Consider the following 10,557-nt stretch of genomic DNA (forward strand, 5'->3'; position numbering starts at 1 on the left):
GTGCTTGGGTGAAGGTATTTGCCACCACCTCTTCTTCCCGCTTTGCCAGGAAAGGAATTTACAGTAATTGCACTGAGGTGCTTCAGTTCGGGCTGTGCCCCTTAGTGTGACACTGATTTGCTCGTGGAGCTGTTTGCTCGCACTTTCCACGTTTAAATTAAGGATGGACAAAGAGATTTGGATTAGACAAGTATCAGTCCAAACATTTCATGTCTCACCTGAGACATATCTTTGCTGAGCTTTGACAGCGTTGGATTTTTATTCTTTATTGTTCCATGCACCTCTTCACTTCCTGCTTCTAGCTGGGATGAAATTTCACACACGAGACTGTTCTCACAAGATTTCCAGCCCAAATAGGTACTGAGAAGGTGTGACCCTTTCTCAGGGCACCCAGGATTGTGAGTCATCTTGTTACCTCCCTGCTCTAGCGGGAGAGAGTTTTTCTTGTGGTAGCTGGGTGTCAGCTCTTGTACGGCACCAGCCTTTCAACCATTCAGACACTGTCCTCAGGACTCTGTCAGGCCTATCTTGCTTTGCAGGCTACCTTAGATGCACCCAAATCCCTGCACTTCTTTTGAAGAGCATTCCCCTGTAGCATCCAGCCCCGTCACTGGACACTCACAGAAATTACCAGGTAAGCTGCCTCCCAAAGAGATATACACAGCTGGAAGGTTATGATTCAGGTTTCACACTTTATGTCAACACAGCACTGTAATCTATGTATAGTAAAAACAAATATATTTATCAACAGAGAACAGAGAGTTACAGATTCAAGTTAGTATTGCGTAAGAATAATGGAAACAGAAATAGTTAGAAACAAATAAGAAGTGTAACACTCATTCTAGAGACTAAGGGCTTGTCTGCCCTTAACACGCTGCACCGGCACTGCTGTAGCATTTCCGTGTAGACACTACCTATGCCAATGGGAAGGGTTCTCCCATGGGCGTAGGTAATCCATCTCCCTGAGAGGCAGTAGCTAGATCGACAGAAGAACCCTGCACGGGGTCTCAGGTCAACTTAATTGCACTAATCAGGGGTGTGGATTTTTCACATCCCTGACCAATTTAATTAAACAGACCTAATTTGCTAGTGTAGACCAGGCCTAAGACTTAACCCTTGTCTAACGCAGTTTCTCACCCTCAAAGTCTCTCCGCAGAGTTTACTGGTTTTCATTGAATCCAGGATCCATTCCTTCCCGTACCATCCTCCTCTGCCAAGGGTGTCCTCAGTGAAATGGATGATGGTGTCCTTTATCTTTTCCTTATATTTCCGAAAGTCCATTCTCCTTGTTCCCAGAGTCAGGATAACTGCCTGGGGTTCATACTCTGGGGTGCTCACCTGTTGAGTTCGCATCCCTCATCAACCTGCTTTTCCTGTTGACTTTATATATAAATGGGGCTTCCTTTGTGTCGTCCTTACAATGCTTAATTTACCTCAGAGACAGGGATAGCCGAAGAGACATGCTTTTATCTGGCAGAAGACCAGTTCGTTCACTCTGCCTTGTTACTGACTTTAAAGCATAATTTTTATACAAATGCACAGATGATTCCTTATATAGTATCAGTATATACATTTCACAGTGATATTATAAGCACTGTGTTATTGGCTTTCGTTTGATACCTCACAAGACACTTTTTGGGTAAATACTATGAAAGCAGTGTGTCAGGTGTAGTGAGTTTGTCAGGCCTGATAGGCGTTACTGTTACAGAATAGTGAACCCTTTGCCAGTTGGTATTGTGGGGGTTTTAGGGAGCAGCCAGATGTTTGGGGCTTCTCTGACTCCTCTGAGGTTTACCCATCACTATTTGAAATGATAGGCTTGTTTGGGCTTTTGGGTTTTCTTTTACTAGCAATAATAGGTCTGATTTCAGTGAAATCAACATACAAGGCTCTTATCCCTGGAATCTTCCTCCTTCATTAGATATTTTGGATGCTTAGCAGATGTTCACTCTCTTTTTCCAAATGTGTAATGTACCTTGCATGGAAAATAGGGGGAAGAGAGGGAGTTTGAAGATTCTTATGAGTCATCACTGAACAGTAAGAAGTAGTTGTTCGAGTGCACAGCATTTCAATCTAACCAGCAGTAATCTGTTTCATTTACCCTACACTCTTTCATATTTCTTAATCAGTGCATGTATTTCTAGCATGCCAATTACTGTAGTATCTTCTAGGTACTATTTCCGCCTATGCCTTCTGTTCACAGTGAACTCTTGGCTAATGTTTGAATTGACATTGCCAATACATAATTCCCAGTCCTTCACAACTTGCTGGGCTACCATTAGAGAGACAGGGTCAATGAGGTAATATCTTTTATTGGACCAACTTCTGTTGGTGAGAGAGACAAACTTTTGAGCCACACAGAGCTCTTCTTCTGGTCTGGGGAAGGAGCTCCCAGCATCACAGCAAAATGCAAGGTGGAACAGATTGTTTAACATTAAGTGATTAGCACCTATTGTAAGAAACCGTTCAAGCTAGAGTCATAGAAGAAAAAGAGGGGGTTGGTGGGTTACAGATTGTTGTAATAGCCCATCTATCCAGTGTCTCTGTTCTGTCCATGATTTTTAGTGTCCAGCAGAGTAATGAATTTAAGCTCCCAGGCTTGTCTCTTGAGAGTGTTGTGCAGGTTTTCTTTGAGGATGAGGCCTGAGAGGTCAGATATAGAGTGATCACTTTGTGAAAAGTGTTTGCCCACAGGGGATAGGGTGGTTTTGTCTTTTATCATTTTCCCGTGTGAGTTCATTTGAGAGCAGAGTGATTGTCTGGTTTCACCCACATAGTTCTTATTGAGGGATTTAGTGCACTGGATGAGGTATACCACATGTTGTGACAGGCATGTGTAGGATCCATGGATTTTGAAAGATATGTAGTGTGGGGGGCTGATCACTGTAGAACTGGAGATATATCTGCAGGTTTTGCATCTGTTGTTCTGACAGGGTCTGGTGTCACTTTGAATTGGTGTCCTGGTCTGTGGGGAGTTTGTTTCTGATGATGAGCTTGGAGGGGCTGGGGGCTTGTTTAAAGGACAGAAGTGGGGGTTCAGGAAAGTTTTCTTTCAGGATGGGGTCCCCGTTGCGTATGGGTTGTAGTTGTTTGATGATACCGCGTCTGGGCTCCAGTGTGGGGTGGCAGATGACCACCAGTAGTGTGAGGTCAGAGGGGGTTTAGGGGTTGTCCACTGTCTTGCAGATATTTGAGGCAGGCAGCTATGCCGTCATTGTGAGCGACATTGGTGTATTGGGAAGTGACATCCATGGTGGTAAGGATGGTGTTCTGAGGGAGGCTGTTAATGTTGCAGAGTTTGTAGAGGAAGTCAGTTGTGTCCTGGAGGAAACTGGCCCTTTGTGTGGTGAGTCGTTTGAGGATGGTTTCTATGAGTCCTGATATTCTTCAGTCAGAGTGCCGTGGCCAGATACGATGGGTCTGCCGGGACTCCCTGGCTTGTGTATGTTGGAAGCATGTCGAAGGTTCCTGGATGGGTTTGTGGGGGATGGGTTTGTAGAGTTTCTCTTGGAGTTATTTGGGGGAAGGATTTGATGACATCAGTAAGTTCCTGGGTAAATTGTGGTGTGGGGTCTTCTCTGAGTTCTTCATAGTAGGCTGTGTTGGAGAGCTGTGGGTTGGCCTTGTTAATGTAGTGACCACGATTGAGAACTGGTGGAACCCCCTTTGTCTGCTGCTTTGATCACTGTCCAGTGGTTAGATTTCAGGGACTGCATGGCTGTCCTCTCAGCAGTGGAGAGATTATGGCGGATGCGATGTTTGTTAAGGATTTCGCAGTCAAAGGAAACCTGCACAACACTTTCAAAAGATGAGCCTGGCAACTTAAATTCATTACTCTGCTAGACACTAAAAATCATAGACTGAATAGAAACACTGGATTTATGGCTTATTACAGCAATCTGTAACCCTCTAACCCCCTTTTTCTCCTACGACTGCAGAGGTGTTAACGGGCCACGCCTGTTCCTGCCCAGCTGAACCTGCTTGCCATCAATTCCCTGTTCCCTGGCTCTTCCTGCAGGTGCAGTTAATAGGTTTACCTGGCCACCTTAGCCCCTTCCAGTCCTGCGTGGGGTGGACACCCCATCACAGTGTGCATGCACCCATGGGTGAGAGTTTGGCTAGCAGTATTTGATGAGCGCATGCCTGTGCCCTAAATGTCCTAGTGATAGTTATTCTTTAGTACAGTTAGTTACTACTGTGAGTCTTTTTGGCCATTGACACAAAAAAACCCTAAACATTTTAAAATCAGATATTTAGTTTTTAGGCCAGGACTACCTCCATCCCTACCCCCCACAGAGGGTCTCTAATAGAATGTCAGAACCAAAATTCTTAGGGTTCAAAACCGGAAGCTTCAATGACATTTAAAGACAGGCACTCCCAATGCCTGTTTTGTCTTGGGGAGGGACATGCCCCTGAGCAGTGGTCCATATGTTGCTCCTACTCAAAACAAACTCCTAAAGTTAGAGAAGTCTGCCTAGAATTGTTCCTCCTGGACTGCTTGATGCAAGCCTCCTTGACACCGAAAGGAAAGATGCAGCTAAACCCCAGTCCTCCCATAGTTTCTCTCCAGGGGCACTCACAGAGCTGAGATTCCACCCCAGGCTCCTGGGCTACATAAAACAGGGCCACTGGTTCTTCGTGTGCCTTTCTCCATTTGATTAAAGAGCCCTTTAATGCCCGATATTTTCTCCCAATGAAGATCCGTATACACTGTCATCAAGTCACCTCAGTCTCCTTTTGGAGAAGTTAATTAGATTGAGCTCTTTAAGTCTCTCACTGGAGGGCATTTTCTCCATCCCTCAGATCATTTTTGCACTCTCCTTTTTAAAATGTGGGCACCAGAACTGGATGGAGTATTCCAGCATGGGTCTCACTAACGCCATAAAGAGAGGGGAAATCACCTCACCGCTGCTACCATATACTGCTCCCCTGAGGAGTGCATTAGTGCTTCTTTTTATATCATCACATTGGAGCTCATGTTGTGTTGCTTGTCCACTGTGGCTCCTAAATCCTTTTCAGAGTCGTTGCTTTCCAGGGTACAGTCCCCAGTTCTGTAAGCATGGCCTGCGTTTGTGCCAACGAAGAGAAGGTTAAGCATGTTCAATAGGGGGCTCAGAGGACCAGCCATCCTAGTGGTTAGCACACCCAACTTCTGGCCCTTGCCCCTATGGTCAGGTTGGCAGTGATACCTGTTCCTGACTGTAAGGAGGGGATCTTTTGCTTTCCACCTGCATCTGGGCCTCAGCCCTTAAGGTGGCATGGTAGGGAAACCCAGGCCCTCCCTCTCCCATGGGCCCCAGCGGGAAGCAACACCAGAGGGTCCTCCCTGCAGTGAGTCCAAGTCCACTTCCTTGGGCTACTTCCCACCAGTGGGTCCCTTCAGTTTGGAGCGGGCCCCTGTAGTCCTAACAGTCAGTCTCAAAAACAACAAAAATCCAAAGGGACAGGGCCCTGCAGGTTCTCAAAGGGGTTGGTTAGAGAGGGCTCCACCTGTGGGCCTGACCCCTCTGTGGTCCCCTCTCAGGCACAACCTTTTGTCTGGCTGCCTGGAGAACGAGTCCTCTCTCCTATAACCTGCTCAACACCCTCTGCCTGTGCTTCTGAGCCCCTTTTAATCTGCTCCTCCAATCAGAACATGCTCGGCAGGCTGGGGGGGGGGGGTCTACCTGGGCCCACTATTGTTTTTTAACCCCCTTGGGCCCAGTATGGGATTTGTATCCCCCATCACAGGTGACTTGATTACAGTCTGGGGTAAGTATCTCCATGGGGAACAAATATTTATTAATGGGCTTTTCAGTCTAGCAGAGAAAGGTCTAACATGATCCAGTGGCTGGAAGTTGAAGCTAGACAAATTCAGACTGGAAATAAAGTGTAAATTTTTAACAATGAGACTAATTAACCATTGGAACAATTGCCAAGGGTCATGGTGGATTCTCCATCACTGGCAATTTTAAAATCAAGACTGGATATTTTTCTAAAGGATCCGCTATCCCTTTACCCAAATTACTAAATTTAGTTTCTGACATGAGCCAACTCCCTTTGAAATTCCTCCATGCAATGGTTCCTTCTGGCCTTGGAATCTATGAATCTGTGATTTCCTTGTTCCTAGGTGTATAACTTTGCATTTGGCTGTTTTAAAATTCATTTTGTTTGAATTAGCGGAGCTTACCAAGCGATCTGGTTTGCTCTGTATGACTGCCCTGCCCATGTCCTCATGACCACTCCACCAATTTCTGTCTCATCTGTACATTTTATCAGCAATGAGGGCTGGAGAAAGTGAGAGACTTCAATAGCTCAATCTATTTAGCTTTGATAAAGAAGATGGAGAAGTAGCTTGATTACAGTGTCTGAGTACCGTCCTGGGGAGCAAATCCCAGGTACTAAAGAGATCTTTAATTTAGCAGAGAAAGGCATAAACAAGAAGCCATTGCTGGAAGCTGAAACCAGACAAATTCAAATTAGAAATCAGGCACAAATTTGTAACAGGGAAAGTGATTTAACCATTGGAACAAACTACCAAAGGAAATGGTAGATTCTCCATCTCTTGATTTCCTCAGATCAAGACTGGTTACCTTTCAGAAATATATGCGTTAGTCAGCACAAATGATTGGGCTCCATAGAGCGGTAACTGGATGAAATGTAACGGCCTGTGATATGTAGGAGATCAGAGTGGATGATCTAATGGTCGATGAGTTGATTAATCAGTCTGGGCTCCCTGTCAGATGTTTCTTTCATTCCCTCAACAGTTGGACTGAAGTATGCCTCTCCCTCAGTCTCAATGATACCAAGGTTTCCTGAGGAAACTGAGGCAGGATGCAGGATTTAGGATCATGATAGCCTCCCCATGGGGCAGGCTGTTCTGGTACTCAGATCTGATGAACCTCTCAACGCAGACCCCAATCCACCTTGCCTGCTGTGCCCAACGTAGTCTCACAGAACAAGAGTCAGAGTCTGCATGCAGACCTAGCATCATGACATCTGAAAGCTTAGATGCTGGTTGGATGACCTCTACCAAAGGAAGTTCTTTAGCTGATGTTCAGAACATTCTGCTCCAAATCAGGAAAGCCTCAGTCAGACTGACAGAAAGCTGAGTGGAGGAGGTTTCTATCTGGGCACCTCAGCATCACCTGTCTCCCTTGACATCACCCATTTCAGCATGACTGGACTATCTACTAGCCCTAACAATCTGGACTTTCTCTCAGCACCCTAAGGGTACAGCTAGCAGCAGTCTCTGCCCATCAGCCTCCTATCCAGGGACACGCTATATTTTCCCACCCTACAGTGGCAAGGTTCCTTAAAGCCTTTTTCATGTTTTTTTCCCAGTTTCGGAACCCTCTCTTGGGACCTCAATATAGTATTAGCAGGGATGATTGGTCCCTCTGAAGCACCCGGCATTAGCCACCGTCAAAAGACAAGATTACTGGGCTGGATGGACCTTCGGTCTGACCCAATATGGCCATTCTTACGTTCTTATGTCTCCTGTTTGAGCACTTAGTAAACTGTTCCCTACACCACTTACCAATGAAGGCTACCTTTTAAAATAGCTTTTACACCAGCTCGAAGGGTAGGGGAGAGAACCTTGTGGTGGGTCCATCTTATATCATGTTTCATAAGGAGAGGGTCACCCTCAGGCCTCATCCCATGTTCCTGCCTGAGGTAGTTTGGAGTTCCACATGAACCAATTTATTCATATCCCATTTTTATTCCCCAACACTCACCCAATTCCAGGGGAAGCTAAACATCATGAAATAGTAGTAAGGGCATTATCGTACTAATTGTACTACCTTAACAAGATGAAGTCATTTAGGAGCACACCTAGACTTTGCCACTTTGTGGCCTTTGCAGATAGGATATAAGGCAATATCCTCTCAGAAATTCTCTAAATAGGTCTCCACATGTATAAGAACATGTTACGAGTTAGTCAAGTTAGAGCAACCTCTTCACATTGGAGCTCATTCCCCTAGAGCTCAGGCCGCCTCTGTTGCCTGTTTGAAGAATGTCCCTATTTCTGAAATCTATAGGGCAGCTACATGTATCTCAGTTCTACATTCCCAAGATGCTGTTCTTTGGTAGAGACTTGCAAATTGGATGTCCACATTAGGAGGGCTGTCCTGAAGTCACTGGTTAAGTAGGACTCCTATTACCCACCTCCAAGCAAACAGTACACAAGAACATAAAAACGACCATACTGGGTCAGATCAAAGGTTCATCTAGCCCAGTATCCAGTCTTCTGACAGTGGCAAATGCCAGGTGCCCCAGAGGGAATGAACAGAACAGGGAATCGTCAAGTGATCCATCCCCTGTCTCTCATTCCCAGCTTCTGGTCAACAGAGGCTAGGGACATCATCCCTGCCCATCCTGGCTAATAGCCATTGATGGACCTATCCTCCATGAATGTATCTGGTTCTTTTTTTAACCCTGTTATAGTCTTGGCCTTCACAACATCCTCTGGCAAGGAGTTCCACAGATTGACTGTGTGAAAAAAACACTTCCTTTTGTTTGTTTTAAACCTGCTGCCTATTAATTTCATTTGGTGACCCCCTAGTTCTGTGAGAAGGAGTAAATAACACTTCCTTATTCACTTTCTCCACAGCAGTCATGATTTTATAGACTTCTATCGTATCTTTTCCAAGATGAAAAGTCCCAGTCTTATTAATTGCTCCTCATACGGAAGCCATTCCATACCACTTATCATTTTTGTTGCCCTTTTCTGAACCTTTTCCAATCCCAATATATCTTTTTTGAGATGGGGCGACCACGTCTGCATGCAGTATTCAAGATGTGGGAGTACCATGGATTGATAACTGTTTGTTAGTCACCAAGAGTAGAATCCATGTGGACAATCATGCGAAGAAGAAAGAATGGTTACTTACCTTTGATAACTGGTTCTCCAAGATGTGGTGTTCACACAGATTCCACAACCCACCCTCCTTCCCCACTACTATGGAGTCCTACTCCTCTGGGATTCTGTATTGGCAAGGTAACTGAGCTCCTCTTCGGACTGCTCTTCCCTTTATGCTCTCGGGTGGGGGGATGAGGACATCTAGGGTGCAGGTATGGCCCCAATGGACACTGCCAGCCAAAACAATGTCATCTCATGGGGCGCAACTAGAGTGGAATCCATGTAGACAGCGCATCTTGAAGAAAGACAGTTACTATAAGGTAAGTCACTGTTCTTTACCTTCCATGCCCCACAGGAGTTTGTGAGTCTTCATTCATTGTCATTGTCATTCATTGTTTGTAAAGTTGTTTGCATTCCTGGGATGAGAGGTGCCCTATCAGAGCAACATTGGCTGGGGTTTTTTTTCATTTTGTTGCAGTCAGTTACCTGCCTTATAAATTTTCCCCCCCATGTGTTACAGGTTAGATGGAAGAACCCAGACTGCACAGTAATTCAAGTAAGTATGGGGATCTTTCTTCTTCCCAAAGACCCTGCTCCATTCCTGCTGCTGTAATGGATATGACTGACTCACTCATAACCTGACATCATTGTCCTTTTCCTTATTTATATTCATGTACAAAATGGAGAATATTCCCCATTGATCTGTTACTGCACATCCTCTGTAAAGTGTCAGGTTTTCATTCTAAAGACCCAATCATGATTCCATTTAAATTAGTGGGAAAACTTCTATAAACCTCAGTGAGAGCAGGTTTAGTATCATTATTCTCTTACTGTTTGTGCTGTGGTAGCACTTAGAGGCTTAGGTCAGGCAACAGGACCCATTGCTCTAGTTACCTGTACAAACATGCAGTAAAAATACAGTTCCTAACCCAGCAAGCTCACAATCTATCTTATAAAAGGACACCACAGGTGGCGGGGAAGGATGCGATAACAGTAACAGTAAAGACTGGACCCTGTGTTAATAATGCCCCTGAAAAACAGGAATAAAATCTTTATCTTCCCCCTGTGAAAAGCCTGTAGGAGGCATTGGCTCAGGTTTCTGTGCTGATCCAGTCACATGATGTTTGGCATACCCACCAAAGGTGATCTTTCACCACGTTCGGTGAGGAGAGGGGAGAAACACCACATGGGGAGCACAAATCATAATCCAGAAGTGGTTAGCTCAGGGACTGGGAATGGAACGTGCAGTCTTTCATTTCCAGGTTTCTGTTTCCGGGCCACACCAGGTCAGAGGGCTATAGCTCTGAGAAGTGGGTGGGAGATACACAGACTTTGTCTTCTAAGTTAGCAGTTCAAACTCAGCCCATGTACATAGTGGGCCTGACGCATTAACAGCTGTTAAGTGGGCTGTGTGAAACAAGTTTCTCACTCCACACAGCAAAACCAACATTGTCATCTAAGGTGACTTGCAAAGGGAAAGAAATGGGGCTTATGCATTTTGGGGGGTTTGTTTGTTTTTTGTATGGATAAAGGCAGCCTGAAAGTGGCGGAGGATTCTGGGGAGGGGGAGGGTTGTTTTTACATTAGAAATTCAGCTCCCGTTTAGCCTCGGAATGTGTCTGGTAACTGGAGAGTCAGTGACATGTTATCACAAGACTGAAAGTGGAGAGGGGAGGGGATTGTTAACCAGACTGGTTAAAAACTTTGTTTTTGTT

At 45.2% G+C, this 10,557-nt stretch overlaps 1 protein-coding gene across 34 annotated transcripts in view; it reads left to right on the forward strand.

The window, feature by feature from the left end:
* Positions 1-10,557, forward strand: part of DTNB (dystrobrevin beta) — a 384,446-nt gene that overhangs the window by 352,129 nt on the left and 21,760 nt on the right. For all 34 annotated transcript variants that reach the window (XR_010600030.1, XR_010600034.1, XR_010600025.1 and 31 more), the window contains one exon: positions 9,363-9,398. Coding sequence is in view for 14 of the 34 variants with exons in the window: in XM_065590084.1 (XP_065446156.1) it covers positions 9,363-9,367 (5 nt within the window). In the remaining 20 variants the exon portion in view is untranslated. The remainder of the gene's footprint in view (positions 1-9,362; positions 9,399-10,557) is intronic.

Source organism: Chrysemys picta, chromosome 3 (genome assembly GCF_011386835.1).
Source record: "Chrysemys picta bellii isolate R12L10 chromosome 3, ASM1138683v2, whole genome shotgun sequence".
Classification (NCBI taxonomy): Eukaryota; Metazoa; Chordata; order Testudines; family Emydidae; genus Chrysemys; species Chrysemys picta.